The sequence below is a fragment of the Ochotona curzoniae genome, unplaced genomic scaffold (assembly GCF_017591425.1).
Source record: "Ochotona curzoniae isolate NIBS_2020 unplaced genomic scaffold, NIBS_Ocur_1.0 contig_1274, whole genome shotgun sequence".
Taxonomy (NCBI): Eukaryota; Metazoa; Chordata; class Mammalia; order Lagomorpha; family Ochotonidae; genus Ochotona; species Ochotona curzoniae.
Genome location: NW_024465023.1, coordinates 17,254,729 through 17,279,160, shown reverse-complemented (window position 1 = coordinate 17,279,160; position 24,432 = coordinate 17,254,729). Strand labels below are relative to the sequence as shown.

Here is a 24,432-nt window from a genome sequence, read left to right as displayed (position 1 = left end):
ACCATAATTATCACTTATATATTCAATTCCAGAAAACTGTGAGTGGGAAAGAAAGCCCTAAGCAAGAGTAACTTGTGAAAAGAAAAGAAAGCTTCCACTGTGAAAGATGAATGAAGGAGTGATTAAAATTGACTAGTAGGTCAAAAGCATATCAATAATTTGAAATCTTCAAGGAGGCCTAAGAATCAGTTAATGAATTAATACTATTTGCTAAAGTTGCCAAAATTTTCAGAGTGACTCAGAACTGCTTTATGCTTGGGCTCTTCTATGAGGTCTTAGCTGTTAGGCAGAGCTGTGATCAACTGAAGGTTTGAGTAAGACTGAAAGATCAGATTCCAAGGAAGCTCAATCACATGACTGGTTTCTAAGGAAAAGAACACAATGCCTTGTCCTACCACGGCTTCCAAGAACAGAAGCACTGATGGTTTCAGATGCACATGTATTTGTATATCTAATTCTATATTATTAAAAAAAATTTCAATGAAGTGAAAGCTAAATGACGCAAAAACTATACTTTGAACTCCTGTCCTGTGTATTTTTCTGCTAATAACGTAGTTGATTATTATTATTTAACATGAACTGGCCATTACAGTGCAAATTCCAGTTCATGTCACAAAATATTTAGGATGTACAGACACTTTTTGTAGAATTACAAAATCATGAACTAACAAAGAAATTATTACTGATTACTATGCACCAGGTGTAAGGGTACTGTGAAGACATTAACTTTTTGCATTCATTTTTAATTAATTGAAATTTTAATTTAAATGACCACATATTTAGTTTAGTGGCTACTAAACAGAACAACAATATGGAACAACTCTACACACTGGCCAAGAAGACATGTGAGTAGCCAACAAAGAAAGGAGAGGTTTGAATGACTCAGAGTATATAAACCACTCTAGATAAGGATGCTGAGTACAGCTGAAAATGCCTACTAGCACTTTTGATCATCCCAAAACCTGATGCAGCATAGGAGAGGAAAGGTTACAACTAAAAATAAATCAGACCTTTATAGCTGATTTCACACTTCCCTCTTACTTGGGTCAACTAAAATAGCATCCATCAGCAATTTACATTTCCACAAGAAAACAACAGACAACTTACAGCTACCTATAAATACAATGGAGGACATTTGAAATGATGGAATATCAGATAGTCAGTCTTCCTGCCTGGCACAAATTTATTTAGCAGATTTTCACAGGGTCCACTGTCTCTGCAGGATTTTATATGGTTTTCTCATTGTCTGGGTGAATTATAGTCCTATACAAGAAGTAAATTTCCCTTTAAATCCTCAACAAAAGTGAAATTGTGAGAGGAGTTAGACTGGGAAGTAGGCAGTTAGAGCATTCTGGGTCCCCAAGTCATTTTTTTCTCTCAAATATAAAATCCCCCACCAGAGCACATCTCTTCCAAGGGACAAGGGTGCTATTAGCATATCAATTCCCCGCCTGAAGCATCAGCCACGTGTGGGAGGGCCTCGGGCTGATCTCCTTATCATTAAAATGAGGACTGGAGGAAGTGTAGTACTCCTGTTCCCAAGGCCAGGAATGTCCAATTGTCTGACACCTGTCTGGTCCTTTGCCCCAAAGCCAAATACCAGGGGGACCAGGAATTTCCTTTTGTTCTTGGGGAGCCCCTTTGAAGTAAACCTTTAAAAGGTGCATTCCGGGCCTGGCGCGGTGGCGCAGTGGTTGGGGTCCTCACCTTGCACGCCCGGGATCCTATATGGGCGCCTGTTCTATCCCTGCGGTCCCGCTTCCCTTCCAGCTCCCTGCCTGTGGCCTGGGAAAGCAGTCGAGGACGGCCCAAAGCTTTGGGACCCTGCACCTGTGGGGGAGACCTGGAAGAAGTTCCTGGCTCCTGGCTTCAGATCGGCATAGCATTGGCCGTTGTGCTCACTTGGGGAGTGAATCATCGGATGTAAGATCTTTCTCACTGTCTCTCCTCCTCTCTGTATATCTGACTTTCCAAGAAATAAATAAATCCTAAAAAAAAAAAAAAGCTCGCTTTTGGGCCCAGCGCAGTAGCTTAGTGGCAGAAGTCCTAGCCTTGCACGTACCAGGATCTCATATGGGCTTTGGTTCTAATCCTAGTGTTCCACTTCCCATCCAAGATCCCTGCTTGTGACCTGGGAAAGCAGTCAAGGATGGCCCAAACCTTAGAATCCTGCACCTTTCTGGGAGACCCCGAAAAAGCTCCTGGCTCCTGGCCACGGATTGGCTCACCTCTGGCCATTGCAGCTGCTTGGGGAGTGAATCATCAGGTGGAAGATTTTCCTCTGTGCCTCTCCTCCTCTCTGTATGTCTGACTTTCCAATAAAAATAAGTAAATCGTAAAAAATGCTCCCTTTTCAGGACTAACATTTGAAAGAGTAATACTGGAGTGCCATTGTTCTAGTGCTAGCTATGTTTCTTATTCCAGATTCCTGCTAATGCAGACCCTCAAAGGTAAAAGGTAATGGCTCGACCAGGGAAGCCTGGCTTACATTTCAGGCGTCCGGGTTCCTGACCCGGCTCAGGCTTTTGCTGGCGCTTACAGTGGATGGAAAATCCTTTCGCTCTCTGTTGTGTGTGCTTCTCTGCCTTTCAGGTAATTACTATTTTTAACATATTCCCTCTCCAATTTTCTCTGAATTTCTGAGTGTGCTGCCTCCCATTCTCTAAAATAACTTTTCAGTTTCTTTTTGCAAGGCTTTGCTTCCATATTTTGGTCAAAGCTGTGGATACTCGTTCAAAACACACACACAGCACAGTTTCTCCAACAGCAAACATGTTTTTTCAGGGAAAAGGAAATTTATATGGGAAAATTCCAGGCAAGGGGCAGGGGCGGTAAATCCATCTAATTCATCATTAAGCAAAGAACATTTCAGTCTGAAGCACTATTTTATTGTTTCTGAATTTCCCTAAAACCAAAGCTTCTCATTGTGGTTTTATATCTTGCCAGATATTGGTAATAATACATGTCACTTTGAGGCATGATAATCTGGTTGAAAAATCTTGTCATTTGACAATTTACCTTTCTCTTGTATATGCAACACACATATGTATTTCTGTTGAACATTATATGTTGAATGAGAAGCTGAATTCCAATGTCTGAATCCAATGATTTTCTTTCTCATCAAACACTAAAAACAATTGCCCTTCTGCATGTATATATAATAACATCTTTTCACAGTTCTATCCATATTTTTAAAATAAAATTTTTTAAAGTTTTTTTTTTTTTATTATTGGAAAGGCGGATATACAGAGAGGAGAGACAGAGAGGAAGATCTTCCATCCGATGATTCACTCCCCAAGTGAGCACAAGGGCCAATGCTATGCCAATCTAAAGCCAGGAGCATCTTGCGGGTCTCCCACGCGGGTGCAGGTTCCCAAAGCTTTTGGGCTGTCCTCCACTGCTTTCCCAGGCCACAGGCAGGGAGCTGGAAGGGAAGCGGGGCTGCTGGGATTAGAACCGGCGCCCATATGGGATCCTGGGCGTGCAAGGCGAGGACTTAACCACTTGCGCCACCGCGCTGGGCCCAAAATAAATTTTTTTAAAATATCATATTTGGAGTAGACTTTTGATGTAGTGGTTAAATTGCTGCTTGGGAGGCCAGGATCCCTCATCAGTGCTCTCACACACGCTTTTTCTAAATCAGCCTCCTGGTAATTTGCATCCTGGGAGGCACCAGATGCTATTTGGATCCCAGACACGCACATAGGAGACCAGTTGGTGTTGCAGGCTCCTGGCTGTGCCTTTAGCAGGTGTTAGGGGCATGAGTTAGTAGATGGAAGGTCTTTCTTGGTCTATTTCTTACTTTTTGTTTTTTAAATGATATAGAATATATAAAGATAATTAAAAGAATGGAAATGTATGCCATTGTAGAAATCATGTTAGTTTGCTTATAACAAGTTGTTAATGATTAATCTGAAAAAAGAAAACCAAGGAATTGGGAGGAGAAAGCAAAATAGGAAGGAGGGAGACAGGACTAGGAAGAGACTTCCTGTTAAATGAGGAAACCTCTGACAGCTCCTTTAAAGGAAGGGAGAAGGTGAGAGTTTCTGTTGTATGGTAATAAGGGTGAAATGAACTTGAACACATTACAAGTTATATTCCCTTCAAGCACTGAGCAGTATAAAAACCTTCCTATTTTCATGTCACTTTACCACCTATTATCCCAAAGCTTAATTACTGGGATTCCTGAAACTCTTTGTTTCAAAATATCAACATCCCCCGTTTCCTTAAAAAAAAAAAAAAGAAAAGAAAGAGAGAGATTTTATTTTTTTTAATTGGAAAGGAAGATTTACAGAGAGAAGGGGAGACAGAGAGAAAGTTCTTCCATCCACTGGTTCACTCCCCAAGTGGTCAAACAGCTGGATCTGAGCCCATCTGAAGCCATGAACCAGGTGCCTCCTCCAGGTCTCCCACTTGCTTACAGGGTTCCAAGGTTCTGGGCCATCCTCTAGCTCAGGCCACTAAGAGTGATCTGGATGGGAAATGGGGCAGCTGGGACATGAACTGATGCCCACACAAGATCCTAGCGGTTGCAAGACAAGGATTTAACCACTAGGCCACTGTGCTGGGCCCAATACCAATATTCTTTAACAATTGCTCTTTATTATGAATAGTCAGCTGCTTACACATTTATGAATAAAAAATATTCTGAAAATGAATATATCAAATTCTTTCAAGGTGTACAATAAGCTACTTCATTACTACCTAGCTTAAAGGTTTTATTTTTTACTTTTCTTAGGTTACAGGATATATTTTTAAATTGCCTGGTTTACTCTGGCTCTCTCCCAAGTCCTGGAGAAATACATTTTTAATTTTTTACTTTATATAAGTGGCACAAAAGGAGTTCTGAGATGCACTGAGGTGAAATGAAAAATACAATTAAAGTATTTTATTATTTTTTATAACACATTTTAATTTACAATATAGCCAAAGGCTATATTAGAAATTGAGAGCACAATGGCAAGTCTCTCTTGGACATTCAATGTTATCTCTTATTGTTTAAAGATTTATTTTATTTTTGTTAGAAAGTCAGACATACAGGCAAGAGGAAAGACAGACTGGAATTCTGCCATCCCAGGGTTCACTCTCCAAGTAGCCACAATGACTAGAGCTCAGCCAATCAAAGCCAGGAGCCAGGAGCCTCCTCCAGATCTCCCACGCTGGTGCAGGGTCCCAAGGCTTTGAGCTGTCCTCGACTGCTTTCCCAGGCCACAAGCAGGGAGCTGGATGGGAAGTGGAGCTGCCGGGATTAGAACCGGCACCCATATGGGATCCTGGCGTGTTCAAGAGGAGGACTTTAGCCGCTAGTCCACCGTGCTGGGCCCCTTAGTATGTTATCTTAACCTCAAACGCTGTATAAGACTCTAGTTCATCATTCACTATAATAAAGGGTATTAACTTTATAAAACATTAATTATTTCACTTTGACCACTTTCTCCGACTTTCACACACCTTTGCCAACAATGCTGTGAAAATCTGAATAAAGATGAACACAAACACACATTTGATCCATAGGGTGTAACAATATTTTCTACGAATTCTCTAAATAGTACATATATTAACTATTAATATTTTAATTTAACATTATTTAAAATCTCATTTCATTTCATTATTGGAAAAAACGCTAAAACAATTGCCTACTCACGTATCGTCGAAAATGTTGGCTAAAGATACACACTTCAATAAAAAAAAATCCATATGGCCATTATCCAACAATAGAAATTGGAAATCTGAACGCAAATACACAATGTAGATGTTGAAATATATGCAACATGTATGTTGCTTGGTCAATTTTTAATATTATCTAATGGATATTTTATATGTTAATGCACACAGGTCTATTCATGCCTACTGATTATTCATATTAGCCCAACATTATGGTTTTGTAGTACTCTGCAAAATGCTGCCCTGCCTGAGGGCCACCGAGCAGAAACCTGGAAAGCTCTGACTCTATTTCTTCTGAATTCCCCCTTTTTCCGTTACGCCTTGTTTTTGCTGACGTATTAAGCTGAATTAATAGACACCCCCACCACACCATTTCAAACACACACACACCCAAGTCACTACTTTGTAAAGCGAGGTCCTCGGCTAAGATAAAGTGCGTCTGCGGTTGGGCTGCCAACCCCGTTTCCCAGTTAGCATTCTGATAACATCTACCAGGCCTCAGTTATCGTCCCTTTTGCCTGTCTGCCTTCCCGTCCTTCATTCCTTCCTTCTTTATTTTTTTCTCTGAAGATTTATTTGTTTGAAAGTGTTACACAGCAAGAATTTTCCATCTATGTTTCACTTTCCGAATGCACTTACCCAGAGCCAGGAGCTGCTTCAGAGTCTTAAAATGGATGCAGGGGCTCGAAGGACCTGGGTCATCCTCTGAGGCTTTCTCAGACCTGTTAGCAGCGAGCTCGGTGGGACGAAGGCAAGCTGGGATTCGAACCCACAAGCACGACGCCCAGGTTCACTGCGTCAGGCTGCGTGTCCCTTCACCCGGAAGGCAAAGCAAGGGGGCGTGGCCAAAGTGCGTTGTTCTCGCGAGACGAGATTTGCGACAGAAGGTTGAGTGTCGCCTCGGCGATCATTGTCCACATTAGTTCCTGGTGGGTTAAGCGGAGGACCGTCGACCTGCCATGCACAGAGCAAGTATGGACATACAGAGGGCTTCCCTCGTCCCTCCAGACCCAGAGAGTCTGAAAAGGGAACTTCAGCTACAGGTCACCCCAACTGAATTAAAGTTTCTTGACACTGCGGCCGGGAAGGTGTACCGGCTTCCCATTACTCTACACAACCTTGGCCGGACCAACCAGAAGATACGCTTTCAAGAGCCACTGAAGCCGCAGGTGACACAGCGAAGGGTGTGGGGAACAGAATCGCAACAAGCGGGCTCGGGGGAGAGGGGAGCGGGTTTCTCAAAAAGCCTAAAGACCCTGGTACCTAATTTCTTCCGGGAGGGAGCAGGGGAAGGATGGTATGCAGGCTCTGCGACTTAGAGTGTGCACCTGCCCGCTGCTGTGTCTCCCTTTGTTTTGTTGTTGTGTTTTCCCTTTTGTTAGAAGTGAGGAGATGTGTAGCACAAGGTGAAGAAAAGCTGATCTGGAACTTTCCTGTTTCCTCATCCTACGTTTGGAAATAAAGGTTTCCAGGACCATCTGTGGCAACCCCCAATCTGTACATATCTTCCTGAATCTGTAGTTCCTTAAGTAAAATGAGAACAAATGGTTGTTAATAAAGTGTATGGTAATTGCATCAGTGTAGGATTGGTAGAAAGATTTATTATTTTATGTTTCACCAACTATTTTTTGAGCACCTACTATGTAAACCTCAATAGATGTGAGGAATACCCGGACGTTCATACCTTGGCTTGATAGGACTTGGACTCTTAATGAGGGCATTTATTACGGGTCTGATCCTCATCAAAAAGAATGTTTTGACTTGCTGAACTTACTTTGAAACTTTAAAACCCCTTACTGTGTTATTTTCCAGTTCTGTGCGTGAATGGATGGAAATTAATTAGTTCATTACAACCTGTTCTCAGGGACACTTTTAATTTAGAAACTATGATATGTAAGCAACAAATGAAGCTTCCTGATGAGATATTGCTAATGCTAAATTGCATTGAACACAGCTAGAATTATATGTGCAGAAATAAAACAATGTCATAGAATTTTAATATTTAAATTATATGTACATAGAAAGGACTGGTAATGATTAATAGGGCAATGAATAAAGAAATTTCATGTTTTGTTTTCTGCTTTTAAAAAAATAATGTACTGTGCCTGCAACAAAATGCACATACATCAGAAGTAAAGCTTGACAAATGCACACATGGAAACACATCCAGGAAGCTGCATTATGCATCAAATCAGAAAATAAATGCAAAACATCAGAATGTCACCATTTTTTCTTCCCTGCAGTTCCTGGAGTCTTTCTGCCATGAAAGTCACCACTATTTTGATTTATAACACTAGAGGCTAGTGTTACCTGTTCATGACTGCCATATAAGTGAAATGATTTTGTTTTTGAATTCTTTTACAAAAGGCTCTTTTTTACTTTTTTTTTTTTTATAAAAAGGTTTCTAACTGTTCTTTACTTGCAAAAGACCTTTTATTCTCCTGGGTAACTGTAAAACTAGGGGAAAATCTACTATTTTGTTGCTTTATCAAGTATGTGATGAATAATTTCATGTCTATCTGAAAACATTTTCTTTTGCAGTTCAAACTGTCAGAAATTAAGGCAAGTATATAAAAATTCCTGGATGTGTAAAAACACAATTTTATGGATATCCACAGCACACCTGTATATATGATTTCAGTAGGATAAGAAAAAAAAATAATACTTTGGTTTGTAGTTAGAGTTGAATGGGAAAAGAAACAGACTACAAGTCTTGACAGTGATAAGACAATTGCTAAATATCTTCACATAATTAGAAACCAATATCATTGTGACGTCTTCTATGTTGAAAGACCTTGATATACACCCTTAATTCTTTATTGGCATAAGGGGAATCAAGGCAAAATGGATTAAAAAAAGTTCAACAGTTTTCTTGGAAGAAGTAAAACATAAACACAAGCAACCATGTAAGGATATTGTCATCATTATTCTAAGTAATTAGAATATTATTCTTTTATAAAATTTATTTTTTATTTGAAAGGTAGAGAAGAGACAGAGAAATCTTCCATCAGGTACTTTGTGCCCCAAATGGTTGCAAAGACCGGAGCTGAGCAGAGCTAAAGCCAGGAGCCTGGAGCTTCTTTCTAGTCTCCCATGAGAGACCCAAGGACTTGAGCCATCCTCGGTTCTTTGCCAGGTCGTAAGTAGGGAGCTACATCAGAAGTGGAAGATGCAAGGACATGAATTGGTGGCTCTATAGAATGCCAGCACTGCAGGCTGAAACTTAGCCTGCTATGCCACAGCACAGGCTTCTAAATGAATTATTCTTTTAGCATAAAACAATGCACTGCTGCACTACTTCCCAATGAAGATTTGTTCATTATGTAGTATACTTAGCCAAGCTAGGATGGCTGCAACATCAAGAGTTGATAGAATCTTAGGGAACCACCATGTTATACATGGTCTGTCATGGACCAAAATATTATAATGTGACACTTGACTGATTTCCTTTTCCCCCTCTGCCTCAAGAACCTGCATTAAGCATATGTATTAAGCACCTACTACACTTGATCTTAGCCAAAAGGCCGAGAAGCGATATTGTTAAGCACCTACTTTGCTTGATGTGCACACATGTATAAAATCTGCCTGCAGGGAAGGTGGAGCCGAGAGTCTTATGCTGGATTTCCAGCGCCATTCTTCAGGCTTGCCAACACTATCCATCCAATTGTGTTTTGCAGATTGATATATTCCCCACTTTGGTGATGCCACTCTTAATCATAATTTCTGTCTCTGATAGCCCAGCCTCCTTTTACTTTTCAATCCATATCGTCATCCTCCTGACCTGCTAGAATCACCACTGTACAAATCCCATCTATCTATTAAGGTTAACATTTTTGCTAAAAAGTTTTATCATGTTACTCCAAACTATTTCTGCCTTACTTAATACCAATTTATCTGCAGACATTTCTTATACTTTGATGACTCTTGGTAAAAAATTAGCTTTGCGGGCCCGGAGCGGTGGCGCAAGTGGTTAAAGGTCCTCGCCTTGCACGCCCAGGATCCCATATGGGCGCCGGTTCTAATCCCGGCGGCCCCGCTTCCCTTCCAGCTCCGTGCCTGTGGCCTGGGAAAGCAGTGGAGGACGGCCCAAAGCTTTGGGACCCTGCACCCGCGTGGGAGACCCGGAAGAGGTTCCTGGCTTCGGATTGGCATAGCATCGGCCGTTGTACTCACTTGGGGAGTGAATCATCGGACGGAAGATCTTCCTCTCTGTCTCTCCTCTCTGTATATCCGCCTTTCCAATTAAAAAAAAAAAAAAATTAGCTTTGCCTAAAACATCAGTTCATAAAATGGCTAAAAGTAGTATAGAAATCACCTGTCATTAGGATCTCTGAGTAATTAATTTCAGCATAGCCAACATTATTATTGATTGAGAACTCTTTGCTCAGTGGGTCTTATGTATTAACTGTCTTTGGTAAGCTGTTTTGCTTATTTTTGCTTATGTTTGTGTCTGAGAAATTCCCACACCCATTCTGTTCACCTCATTTGTTTCTTCTTCATTGTATGCATCCATCTTCTAATGGAAGCACAAGTACACATCTTTTCATGAATTTTGATGCTACTTAAGTCTGCATCATTCACACAGCACTCATGGAGTAAGTAGCCTGCTTCCTTAAGAGAGATCGTATATTCAAGTCAGAGACACTTTCCAGTTTCTTTGGTGTTGGCTTTCACATCTCCTTTTTCACCTCTGGTTTCATTAACTTAGGTCTTCTTTTTTAGATTAGTTAGATCAATGTCTTATCAATTTTGTATATTTTTTCAAAACCAAACTTTTCATTTCACTGATTTTTTTTTAAAGATTTATTTATTTTTATTGGAAAGTCAGATATACGGAGAGGAGGAGAGACAGAGAGAAAGATCTTCAATCCGATGATTCACTCCCCAAGTGAGCGCAACGGCCAATGCTATGCCAATCTAAAGCCAGGAGCATCTTGCGGGTCTCCCACGCGGGTGCAGGTTCCCAAAGCTTTTGGGCTGTCCTCCACTGCTTTCCCAGGCCACAGGCAGGGAGCTGGATGGGAAGTGGAGCTGCCAGGATTAGAACCGGCACCCATATGGCATCCCGGGTGTTCAAGGCGAGGACTTTAGCCGCTAGGCCACGCCACCGGGCCCATGTATCCCTTAAGTGTTGATATGTAGAATTTTATTTTTCATTTCTTTTAATTTTTTTTTAATTTACTTTTTTTTTGGAAAGGCAGGTTTACAGAGAGAAGCAGAGAAAAAGAGAATGATCTTCCATCTGCTGGTTCACTTGCAGGGTCCCAAAGCTTTGGGACATCCTCCACTGCTTCCCCAGGGTAAAAGCAGACAGCAAGGTGGGAAGTGGAACAGCTGGGTCACAAACTGGCACTTATATGGAATCCTGGCATATGCAAGCAAAGATTTAGTCACTGAGCCATCAGGCCAGGCCCTGAAGGAGTTTTAAATTTTCATGTTGACTTTTCTATGACTCACTTTTCATTCAGAAACACAACCATGCATTTATATATTTTCTAGAGTTTCTTTTATAATAATTCCCACCTTCTTTCCTTTGCTGTCAGGAAACATCTATGATATGATTTCAAACTTTTTAAAAATTTATTGAGACTTGTTTTATGGCATATTATATGATCTATCCTAGAGAATGTTCCATGCACTAGGAAAAAGGTTTTGTGTTCTGCAGCTGTGTGACGACATAGTCTATAGATACTTATTAGGTCCATTTGATTTATAATGTAGACTAGCTGTGTTGTTTATTTTTTTAAGCTGTATTGCTTCTTTGTTGATATTTTGTCCTGCATGATCAGTCTGTTGGTGAAAGTGGGGTGTTAAAGCCCACAATTATTATTATTATATTAGAGCTTATGTCTACCTTTATATCCACCAGCATTTGTAGTATAAAATGTGGTGCATATACATTTACTATAGTCACATCTTCTAGCGAATTGATCTCTTAGTAATTACCTAATGATCGTCTTTGTCTCTTCTAATAGCTTTTTTCCTAAAGTCTGTTTTGTCTGATGTAACCTTCTCACTCTTCACTTTTGATTTCTATATGATTAGAATGTTCCATTTTTTCATTTTCAGTATGTGTATTTTTTTTTATCATTGAAGTGTGTGTCTTGTAGGCAGTAAATAGATTGCCTTTTTTGCTTTTTTATCCATTCAAGCACTCTATACCTTTTAATTGAAGAATTTAGTTCACTTATATTCAAGATTATTATTAGTAAGCAATGGCTTAGCCCAGCCGTTTTCCTATAAATATCTCTATTGTTCGTTTTGAATCTCCTTTGTTGTTTTATTACAGAATTTCTGCTTTTACATTCTTTCATGATGTTGATTATCTTTGTCTGTTTCTTTTTTTTTTTTTTTTTTTAAGATTTATTTTTATTATTTTTTCATTAGAAAGGCGGATATACAGAGAGGAGAGACAGAGAGGAAGATCTTCCGTCCGATGATTCACTCCCCAAGTGAGCGCAACGGGCCGATACTATGCCGATCCGAAGCCAGGAGCCTCTTCCGGGTCTCCCACACGGGTGCAGATTCCCAAAGCTTTGGGCTGTCCTCGACTGCTTTCCCAGGGCACAGGCAGGGAGCTGGAAGGGAAGCGGGGCTGCCGGGATTAGAACCGGCGCCCATATGGGATCCTGGGCGTGCAAGGCGAGGACCTTTAACCACTTGCGCCACCGCTCCGGGCCCTATCTTTGTCTGTTTCTATGTTTAGTACATCAAGTATCATTTTGTGAGTCTGGCTGAGTGGTGACAGATTATTAGTTTTTGCTTGTCTTTATTTCACCTTCATTTATGAATGAGGGCTTCCCTGGGAAGATATTCCAGGTTTGCAGTTCTTTTGTTTTGGTTTACTGTATATTTCCATTTTTTTCCTATCCTATAGAGTTTCTGTTGAGAATTGTGATGTCAATTCGGGACAGTTCCTTTAAATGTGATCTGATATTTCTCTTTTAGAAATGTTAAGATATTTATTTCTACTTTTCAAGTTTGACTATAATGTGTTGTGGTAAAGATATTTTCTGAACATGGTTATTTTGGGGTTCTATGTACTTTCTGAATCTGTAGCCCATTTCTTTCTCCAAATTTGGACATTTTCTATTATTACACTGAATGAATTTCCTCGGCCAACAGAGATTCCTAAGACTCACGTCTTTGGTCACTTAATGGTAAACTGTACATCCTGAACACTATTCGATTTCCTCTGCCTCCTCCTCCTCCTCCTCTTCTTTTCCTTCTCTCTCCGTCTTCTCCTCCTCCTCTTCATTCATTCATTCTTCTTCTTCTGACTTTGATCCTTGTTAAGACTGCATTCTACACTGGATATTATTTCTTCTATTCTGAATATGTACTGGATATTATTTCTTCTGTCTTACCAAATCTGTTGTTATAGCTTTTCACTGCATTTTTCATTTGACTTGTTGAATACTTCATTTCTATATTTCTGTCTCTGCATAATTTATTATCCATGTCATGAACTGATTTCCTTTTTCCTTTGTTTCTCTGTGTTTAGGACCTTCACAATAGCTCTTTTTAATTCTTTTTCAAGCATTTCATCAGTTCCTGCATTGTCATAATCAATGTTAATATTTTAATGTATTTCTTTTAGGGAGTCATTACCTTCATTGTTCATTTTTGTGTATATGTTTCTATGTTGATTTTTGTGTTTCTGGAGAATCTGATATTACTATCTTCTCTGGGGATTTTTTTTTTTAATAAAAGATCATTTAAGAATGTTTTTGGAATTGTGCCTTGGGGCTCAGAGAAATACCTGAAGTTTACATTGAGTTACTTGTATGATGACGGGTCAGGATGCTCTGGACACTGTCTATGGATAAGGCCGAGTCCATGGTGACACCCAGAATGGATGTGTTGGAGTGTCTCTAGCTAGAGACAGTGTTGAGAGTGATGTTGGAGCTAGTTAGTGTGTTCACAGTTCCAATCCTTTTCTGTGCTGTGGCAAACCAACTGATTCATAGCCTAGCATGACTTCATGGTGATAGTATGCCTCACCATCACAGGTGAGTGAATGGTACAGATCAACCAAGTCACTCCACAATGCATACCTTACCTTTCCCAAAATCTGCCCTCAGCATTCGGGTATCTGCCATCAGCATTCGGGTATCTGCCATCAGATTGGGCAGGTACATGGGACCCCAACCATAAGCAGAGAAGCTATTAATCAGGGGACCTGCACCCAGAACTCCCATAGTCACAGGGTATAAGAGATCTGCTTTCTGCTCTGCAGGCTGCCCTATGCCTAACCCCAGGGTCCTCTGGCAGTAGTGGCGCTCTCAGCTGTTTCCTGAGTCAGGACGGTGTTCAGGTGTGACTCTGCCACAGAAAATTGACACTGGAGCCAGTGGGAACTGTGGAATTATCTCTCAGGCTGCCAATAGAGGAAACTGTGGCCACATCCTCTCAATTTACCCTGATAAGATGGTATTTCCCAGCCAAAAAGACTTGTTTTAATAACATACAATCTTATCTACAGTATTTTCTTATAAGAAATTAAGATGTATAATTGAAACCTTTCTCTCCCCTTGAAGTTCAAACTGATTTTGAACAGTCTGGACAAAGAACTTGCATCTGGCCTTCAAATGACTGCTACGGTGGAATATCATCCAGATAAAAATATAGACATTTCTGATCAACTACATATTACAATAGGAAATAAAACAATAACAATTCCTCTGATTGGGTATGTATATTTTATATATCATGGTGACATTTTGAACACTTTTCAAAAAAATAAAGTCAAAGTAATGTTCTGTATTTTTTTTTACTTGTATCTATAGTTCCATTACAATTGAATCCAAAGGACAAATTTTTAGAATATTATAGTATTTGTAACAAATGAAAATATTGTTCTTTTTCTCTTGAGTAAGATAACTTTGAAGCATTGCACAATTATTTCGCACTATACATTTCAAGTATTATGTTAACTTCCCTATTTTTTAAATGATGGATATGTTTGGCTTAAAAAAAAATACTACTATTTTGTGTTTGGGTGAAAAATAGGATGATAATGTAAGTATAATATGAAACAAGTGAATGTGTTAGAAATTTATTTCAGACAAATTGTTCATTTGACCAGGATGAGTGATGATTCGTTTGAGGTTTTTTTTTTATAGTAAGAAAAAATGCACTTTTCTGTTTATAGTGAAATTGATTATTAAAATTAAAGTCAGAATTTATATTCATATATATGTAAATTTATGAAATATATGTGCTTTGCTTACCTCAGGAAAAAATTGTTTTGCTGATGCTATTATTTTCTCTATTTGTCCATCACCTACAGAATTAATATTGGAATATTTCTGCTTATTACATGCTACACTAACCATATGCCTTTTTATAATTTCTCCCATGTCATTCCATTTATGTAACCTTATTAAAATCTGCAATTATTGTGGCTGTGTTAAGAGTTTCTAATTTTTCTTTTTGTCACTGATGTATTGGTTACTCAGTGGCACATTTTTTCATGGTGCCATAATTTGTTGTTGATGTTGTTGTTGTTGTTGATGTGGTTGTTCTGACTCATACCAGTTTTTGACCTTGTTTCTTGGCTTCTCACTTATGGAAATGTATAGTGATAGAGTACTGGGGCTATCATATGCAGATGTGGGGCAACAATGGAACATGCATCCCTGCTTTCAGATGAAAGATGGATTCCCAATGAAGCTGTTGGAAATGTATAGACAATGGGATGCTGGACTGTCTGACATTGTCTGTACCAACAATGTCAGGGTACACTTAAGTAAAAGACTAATATAATTTTGATTCCTTATGAAGGACTACACCATTGTAGTAAAATGGGGGAAAATCTGTTGGGGGGGGGGGGAATCCCAGCCTATACGAAATTGTACCACATAATTCAGATTTCAAAATAAAAATATATTAAAAAAAGAATTTCTAATTTATTAGACCATATAACTCTACATAGGAATCAAACAGTTGACTCCATGATAGGAGAGGAATAAGCACATTACACATATTCAATATGTATTTAGAATTGTAACTAGAGCTATTTTTTGGTACATTTTACGCTTGAAACGCCCATGACTGACACTGAACTTTACTTTCTAAAAAAAATCATATATGCAGAGAAGATTTAAAGTGTTTAAACAGAAATTTTGTCTTATTCCCAGAATGTGTGCCCTTTCTCATTTATTCTCACTTTTTGCAGCACTCTTTCTTTGTGATGGGCAGTACTGAAGGAAGAAATATTTGAGGGAGGTGGGCAGGGAGTTGATGGTATGTCATTCTGAAGAAAACTCGGATGATTAAAGATTCGCATGCATTTTTAAGAAAGGGAACAGATCCTTTGTGTGTTTGCCCTAGCAGTAATATTTTACAAAACTACAGAATAAAATTGACATTGATACTATCTAGCAATCTTATTAAGATTGCCACAGTTTAGCTAGATTTGCATGTGTGTGTGTTTTTATGTGAGTCCACATGTCAATGTTGTTGAAATTTCATGTATTATTAAATTCTATATACTTTTATCAGTTAAGTATATTCTTGTATACACCATCATAGTTAAGACGCTTAACACTCCAGTGTTACCTGTTACTTTGTTGTAACTGCATGTGCCTCCCTTCTGCCTTAAAGCTATCAACTCTAAACTGTGGGAGTGGAATATCTGCTTCCCATCTCTGATACCTTATCTTCTCAAATGCATTGTAGAAATTGAATCATATAATAGGTCACCTGTTGCTTTTTATTTTGTACTTTAAAGAATAATGAGAATCTTTCTCATCTATCTCTCTGCTTCATGCACACTGATAGCCAGGTAGCTGTCATCTATGTATCTGTCATCTTTCATCATCTTTCATCATTATCTTCATCAGTAATAGTTGCATTTATATCTATATAGATAGATAAATAGATAAAGAGGTCCTTTCAAATTTTTGAAGTTTTTTAAAATTTTTTTTTAAATTTTTAATTAGAAAGTCAGATATACAAAGAGGAGGAGAGACAGAGAGGAAGATCTTCCATCTGATGATTCACTCCCCAACAGAGCCAGGAGCCAGGAGCTTCTTCCAGATCTCCCACACAGGTGCAGGGTCCCAAAACCTTGGGATGTCCTCAACTGCATTCCCAAGCCACAAGCAGGGAGCTGGATGGGAAGCTGGGCTGCCGGGTCTAGAACAGGCATCCATATGGGATCCCAGCCTGCAAGGCGAGGACTTTAACCACAATGCTATCGTGCTGGGCCCTCAGATTTTAAAGGGGAATTGATACTATGAAAAAACTATACATGAATTTAAAACTTTTTGTGCTAAAATAAACTTGTTTTAGTTTTGTTTTCCACGAATTTTATGAAATACCCTTCTATACAGAGGTATGTATGTGTGTTTCTCTTTGTCCAAGTAGTATTAAAATTCATTTATGCTTGCAACCAGAAAAAATAACTTGAAAAAAATGGGAGTAAAGATACATAGTACAATGTATCTTCATTTCTCCAATGATAATCTCCATCTCTACTCCCACATAAAAAATGGACTCCCAATGAAACTACATCTTAACAATAGGGTGTTAGACTTGCTAGCATTGTCTATAGCTACAATGTGAGGATGCACCTAAATAACAGAATGATGAATTTTTGACTGTTTTTGAAGGACTATGCAATAAGTTTATAAGAATAATTATTTGAAGCTTAGGAAAATAAACTAGTCTCGCCAACATCAAATCCAGATGATTTCCTTAGGTAAATGATTTAAGTTTTTTGAATTCTTGACTTTTCATTTGTAATATAGAAATGATAATGATATTTCCATAGGTTCTGAGAAATTTTTAGTAGCAGACATAATAATATACCGGAGAGTAGTCTGTAAATTATAAATTACTATCCACATCTAAAATGGATGTACCCTTTGCAAAGTACATAAAAGATGATAAAGGATTTTTTTAAAAATGCATGAAAACAGATGCTATAATATGTTACAGTGTACCCTTCGAACTAAGAACATATATGAAATGTGAATTCTATTATATTTTTACATAGATTTATTTTAGATACCAAATAGTGTGGTATTGTATCATTATCTTTAAATCCCCCAGATTCTGCATCATTCAATCCCACTTTATTTTTTTAAAATTCATCATTAATTTTTAAAGAGTATGGAAAGAGGTTTAGGTTTAGATGGAGATTCCAAGAAAACTCCATGTTCTAATGTAGATAAATAGGAAGCATTTCAAGATACAGATTGAAGAAAAAGTACATATTTACTCAGCTGCATAAAGTAAGATTTCCTTGTTAAAAATGTGTCTCATAGTTTTTCTTTCATATGTTTGTTTCATAATTCTTTTGATCAGAAAATTTATCATCAACCTTTCTATAAGGAGATGGCGCTTTTAAGGACTTAAAAGAAAAGTGCCTATACATATGTTTCTCTATAGATTTTATTAGGACATTTTCATAGTTTCTAAAATTAGTTACATGGTTCCCATTTCTCCTTCCCTAGGTTAATTCCAACCTGTCAGTTGGAAGTTCAGTCTGAAGTTCATTTTGGCACATTGGTTGCAAATAGTAAAGTATATACTAAAGAGATTAATATCTTCAACCGTGGCAGAGCTGCAGGTAAATACTTGCTATACACTCACAATTTTAGAAGAGATAGTATTATTTAAAATGTATAATGCCATGTAATTCATAGATTCTCTGACTCATCAAAACTTTCTACTCTGGAGGTAAGTCAAAACCTAAGGAAATTTAAAAGTGTAATTGCAAAGCAGTCACATGAACCTATCTTGTTCATGACCCTGATTAACACAGTTTGATTCTCAGAAGACTGGTGATCTCCTTGAGGTTTAAATGTAGTATGGCATCACAGAGGTGGAAATCCTTGGGAGTCTTTTATTAGGGAGTGAAGCCTGGTGCATCTCGTTACTGTTACACTCAATGAAACTTTGGAAAACAAAGGAAGAAAAAAATGCCGAAGATATGTGATGTTTTGTTTTCTATAGCATCCTATTAAACTGCAGACTCTAGTCACCCTGGCATCTTATAGATGGTTTAAATCAAAATTCTCCTTCATAGGTAATCTATGAAGTTTTGGAGGGGAGGCAGTGGTCAACATAAATATGTGTCCTTCATCCAATATCTCTGTTACTTCTCTAGAAAAAGTAGAAAAACCACATTCAAAAAGCACACAGACTTGTCCAAAGGACTATTTATGTCATTCATAGTTGTAGGTGACATTACATCTTATTTGCTCTCAGAGTTTATCATTGTACAAGTCTGTTTATTTTACATGACTTATTAACATTTTTTTTATGTCAGTGCTATCTTCTTGGGAAGACAAAGCAAAAAAACAAAACAAAATTTTAATTTTTCTGTGACCCTCCTTCATTATTGTAAATTGAGAGGTGATTAATAACATCAGGTTCTGGAGTGATGTTGGCCAGGAGCCAAATCTAGCCTGTACATTTTACTAGCTGAGAGATTCCAAACCAAGAATTTATTCTTTCCTGAATATTTATGCTTCACATGTTAGAGAAAAATATAATTTCTTCCTCCTTGAATAAAATGGTGAATGTTGCTTATTGTTGAGTTATTATTTTTCTGCCACATCTCTTCTATTTCCTTTTGTGTACTGTCGTCCTATACATATGTGGTGCTTTAAAGCTAAGTGTTCTAAGTTTTATTCACTGGATTCCATTCCCTACCCCTCCCCAGACTGTCCCCTTTTCTATTATTCATTGAGTGTCACTGTTATGGTTCTTGGTAAATCAGGAAGCTGGCTAAATCTTTGACATCTGTCTTTTTTCACCATCTATCCCCTTACAGTGTCAGTCAATAGATATATCTGTACACTTCCTCATTAAGTCAGCAATACCGTTTTCTCTGCTCCATCACCACTTCATTGTAGCAGGCCATCCTAGCATACGACATCAACCTAACTTATTTTTTAGAAGTCACCTGCTATGTACTTTTAGTTCATTTACTCACACATTAGCCAATGTCATCTAGGAAGAGCTAATGCATCACGCAAGTTCCAGTTATAACATTGTTTTTTTCAGTGACCCTCTTCTCGGCATGATCTTGCTCCTGCTTTATCAATTAAAAATGAAATAAATTAATAGTAATTCCTCGTATTAAAGTTATGTAAGACATAGGATCATTAACCTGCTTGCTATTTTTATATAACTAGAGGATTAAACAGTGTTCTTTAGGCTTCTGGGTTCCTGTGTGATAAATTTTTGAAACACTTAAACTTTCCTGTAAAATTTTATGTAAATGTTTAGAATATAGAAACTAATTCACTGACTCAGCCTTCACCGAAAAGACTTTTCTCAAGAATTGATCCAATAATACTTATTTTAATTGGATATAATTCTATAGATTATTTTCAGTTTCACCAAAGAAAAAACCCTTACACATGATGCTATCTTTTCTGTACAATGATTGAATTAAATTTTGCTGCTGTGAATTTGTCTTTTCCATCAAGTCATCAATACGTTTCAATGATATATTTTCAGTACCTTTATTCTAATATTATACAATTTATATTAAAATATTAATTTTGGAAGATATAAAACAGATTTAGAAACTACTGAATTGGGAATTTGAAAAATTATTTGTGTTGGCATTCTTTAAAAATATTATTTAATAATAGTAAGGCAGCTTGTGATATTCCATTTGTTGGACATATTTTGATTTCTTCATGATGGGCTGTGTATGAGATGGGGAGGTACCAGAGAATAAAGGAAGGTAGTGTCTGATCTTCATGTTTACATATTCTAATGTCAGCACCAAACATTATCATAAATTATTAATTTTTTCTATATTTATAATAATAAATTATTAAAATCTCTGTTTCATATGGCATTGAATTTTGAAACCCAACCCCTTTGTCCTAATCCTGTGTTATGGATAAATTTATCTCTAGGAAAGTGATGGTCACTGTAGTAGTCAGCCTTGTGGTTATAAACATTCAAGTGAAAATTTCCGTGCTATTAGTTACTACCTATAAAAGTTATCGGTTGCTATTCATCGAGCCACCCCAGACCTTTGGATCTTAAAGCAGCAAATTTTAGTTGTTCGTATGCATGTAGACTGATTGTTCTATTTTAAGCTGAGGCAATTGGGATGGTTCTGTTTCTTAGTATTTGTGGGTGAGCTGGGCAACTTTGCTTCATATTTCCTCATTCTGGAAAATTCCTCATAAATGGAATGCAACTGCTTAGGATAAACTATTCCAACTTCCCTTGGAAAAAGTGCATCCCGGTTACAAACGGCATGCTTCCAACTCCACCCACATGTTGTTGGTTTTAAGTAAGTCATAGGTTGAAATCTGAACTCAATTGTTGCAAAATTTAATTTGTACTGGGCCCAGCGTGATGGCGCAGTGGTTAAGGTCCTTGCCTTGCACGCCCGGGATCCCATATGGGCGCCGGTTCTAATCCCGGCGGCCCCACTTCCCATTCTGCTCCCTGCCTGTGGCCTGGGAAAGCAGTCGAGGACAGCCCAAAGCTTTGGGACCCTGCACCTGCATGGGAGACCCGGAAGAGGCTCCTGGCTTCGGATCGGCATAGCATTGGCCATTGCGCTCACATGGAGAGTGAATCATCGGATGGAAGATCTTCCTCTCTGTCTCTCCTCTCTGTATATCCACCTTTCCAATAAAAAAATAAAATAAATCTTAAAAAAAATTTAATTTGTATTTAACAGGCTAAAAGAAAATTCAAAGAAGGGTTAGAATTGCTGGGTTAGGGAAATGGTCAATAATCTAGACTGCATTAGTTGTATAACTTTAGATATTTCATTCAACATTTCCAAGTTTATATTTTATTATTTATAAATGGTGTTAATGACTGAATCAACATCAAAGAATCATATGATTAAATAGCATCTGTAAAACTATTTGTATAATTGGTTTAAAGTAAACAATATATTGTACCTGTGATGAGAGCTGAGTCCCAACATTATCTTTACAAGGTGACTCAGAGACTTGATTCACAATGATTGCTGTTATTCTTAATCAGAACAGCCATTCTGCAATGTAGATTTGTCTTTCACTAAAAGTACGAATTCAAAGTCATAATAATATAAATATAACTTATTTACTTTGTTCTCTTTAGGTAAATTTAACACACAATACAATGGAGAATTGCCCATCGTTATCCTTCCAACCATTGGCATCGTGCAGCCTAAGTCATCAATGACTATCAAAATTGATTTCTGTGCAGATAAGGCCAGAAATGTAGATGAAATTGCAATGTGAGTGTGTACTGTTTTTGTTAACTCTGATATGAATTTCAATGATTTTATGTTTCGTATTCCATATGCATTTTTGCTACCTTCTTCATTCTTTCATTCAAAATTAATTGATTGATTTTTCTGTTTGCCGAACACTGGGGTCTTAGAAAAGGGAAGAACAGGAGGATGGCATATGGGTACACATACCGTGTGCAAGGAGGTATTATTGATAATGGGTTAAAACAGTGATTTTCACTAGATCAGGTAACAGAATTGGACTCTTACAGGTAAAAGGACAATATTATATCATTGAAGGAGACATGATACATGGTAGATGCAAGAAAACAGAGGTAAGGAATGATGGGGAATGAGCAGAAAAAAATAGAAAACACAGTATCCAGTAAGGGACATTGTAGGACAGTGTTGTTGTATACCTCATTTCATTAAAGAATGCGCAATAAATATAATGTGTCAAAAGTATTTTAAAATTGAAATGGAATATATCAAAATCTGTCTTACATATTAAAGTTAAATGATGTGTTGTAAAACTGCTTTAAATTTTATCTGTGTGTGTATTCCTACTTTGCAATGTAAAATAAATTTCCTATTGAAGGTTACAGTCATAAATGTATTAGAAATTATTGCAAATCCTGATGGGGGTAAAGTCTCAAGGAAGTTTTAACATTGGAATATCCTGAGTGGTTTGCATTGTAGATAGTTCATGCATGTAATACTCTGCAAATCAGATTAGGGGAGTACAAAGATGGCGTGAGCAGCCTGGCTGGAAGTTGTAACAGTGAAGCAACATGAAAATGATAAAGTCCTGAGTTAAGGTAAAAAAAATAGGAAAATTGGGGAAGTGTGAAGACTGAAGATATATTAAGGAGGAGGTATAATTAGATTTGGTGACTGTAGTAAAGAAATTCAGAGAAGGCACAGGTCGGTGTGGGGATTAATTTGCACTTTAGGATCCCTGGTGAAGCTAATTAGAGCCTATGAGATGTATGAAATGCATTTGTTTTGATCCCTAGAATGAAATTTCATTTATGTGTGTTAAGTCGAGGATCATCAGTATGTAACTAGCGGATGAAACAAGTAAATGTTGATAGTAACTCTAAGGGTGAAGAGTAAAAAATGGAAGACTAGGAGAGAAGCATAACTGTGGAGTTTACAAAAGAGCCAAGTTTTAGAAGAATGAGAAGGACCTGATTGGGTTAAAGGGTAGATCAGAAAAGAATATTTTCAAGGAAGCTTAAAAAGTAGAATAAACACGTGGTATCAAGAGTGGCTAGGGTTACAGGATATACTATGAAATTAAATCTTAGGTGGTTGTTTGGGGGAGGTAATTTTTTTGTATCTCTTGGGACTATATTGAAAATGTCACAGGAAGGATAAGTTTTGGGAAGTCACTGAACAACAGAATTGGAACTCATCTGAGAAGTGGTACTTTTTTTCTGAGATGTAGTGGTTTTTGGGAAGATACTTAATTCATCAGATATGGTTCTTTGCTGTGATACCTTACACTGTACAGAATTGAGTCACTAGAAAGAGATTGGTTACTGAATTGGAAGGCACAGGGGTTAGGAAAAAAGCTCAAGGGGCTAATGATATGGCTTAGTATATAAATTTATGCCTGTGATCCTGGCATCCTTTATGGGTGTCTGTTTGGGTACTGGCTGTTTCACTTTTGATCCAGCTTTCGGCTGTGGCCTGGGAACGTAATGGAGGATGGCCAAATTATTTTTGCTCCTGCACCCACATGGCTTCTGGCTTTGGATTGGCTCAGCTCTGGCCACTGCAGCCATCTGGGGAGTGAACCAGCAGATGAAGGAAGGTTCTCTCTCTCTCTCTCTGCCTCTCTCTCTCTCGATCTCTCTTCTCTCTGTAATTCTGCTTTACAAATAGAAATAAATAATAAAAAACCCTCAAACTCATAAAACTAAAGTTAATACTTGCATCATCTAACTGGCATAATTAATGATATAGACATATAATTGAATTCTTACTGAAGTCTATTCATGAGACTTTTTCCAACTTTATGAATTTCTATAGATTATGAATTAGGTTACACAAATATCATTTCACTATGTAGTTTGAGATACTCAGAAGGACTTAATAACTTCTACCACTTATATGAAGAAAATTACTGTTATTGCTGGATTTTAATTATTTGATTTTACAAAATTTCTGTGTATTCAGATTATTATTAGAAGAAAGTAAATAGAATTCTTATTCAAATATATGAGTATATGTGTATAACATTTTCTTGCAGACTGAATTTAGATCGTCGTCCTGCTGCAGTCTTAAATATCAAAGCTCATGTGGTTGAGCAGATTATTGAATTGTTAAATATAAATGATGGCTCAAAGTTGGAATGTATACAATTTGGCTCTATTTTCTTTGGAACATCAAAAATAGAACATGCAGTTTTATTCAATAATAGTCCAGAACCCATAAATTGGGTGGCCATAATGCAAGATGACTCCGTTGGAGAAGAATTGGTAAGTAAATAGGACAGCAGAAGTAGATCAGATATCATCTCAAACCCATTGTGTTGAATCTTCAAA

At 37.7% G+C, this 24,432-nt stretch overlaps 1 protein-coding gene and 1 pseudogene across 1 annotated transcript in view; one reads left to right on the top strand and one right to left on the bottom strand.

Annotated features, from left to right (window-relative positions):
* Window positions 1–6,638: 6,638 nt before the first annotated feature.
* The window catches only part of CFAP47 (cilia and flagella associated protein 47), a 203,262-nt gene continuing 185,468 nt past the window's right edge, over window positions 6,639–24,432 (top strand). Inside the window, exons 1-5 of the mRNA XM_041003124.1 lie at window positions 6,639–6,833; window positions 14,205–14,356; window positions 18,129–18,244; window positions 21,748–21,886; window positions 24,138–24,366. Coding sequence (XP_040859058.1) covers window positions 6,639–6,833; window positions 14,205–14,356; window positions 18,129–18,244; window positions 21,748–21,886; window positions 24,138–24,366 — 831 coding nt within the window. The remainder of the gene's footprint in view (window positions 6,834–14,204; window positions 14,357–18,128; window positions 18,245–21,747; window positions 21,887–24,137; window positions 24,367–24,432) is intronic.
* Window positions 9,061–9,200, bottom strand: LOC121171807 (annotated as a pseudogene).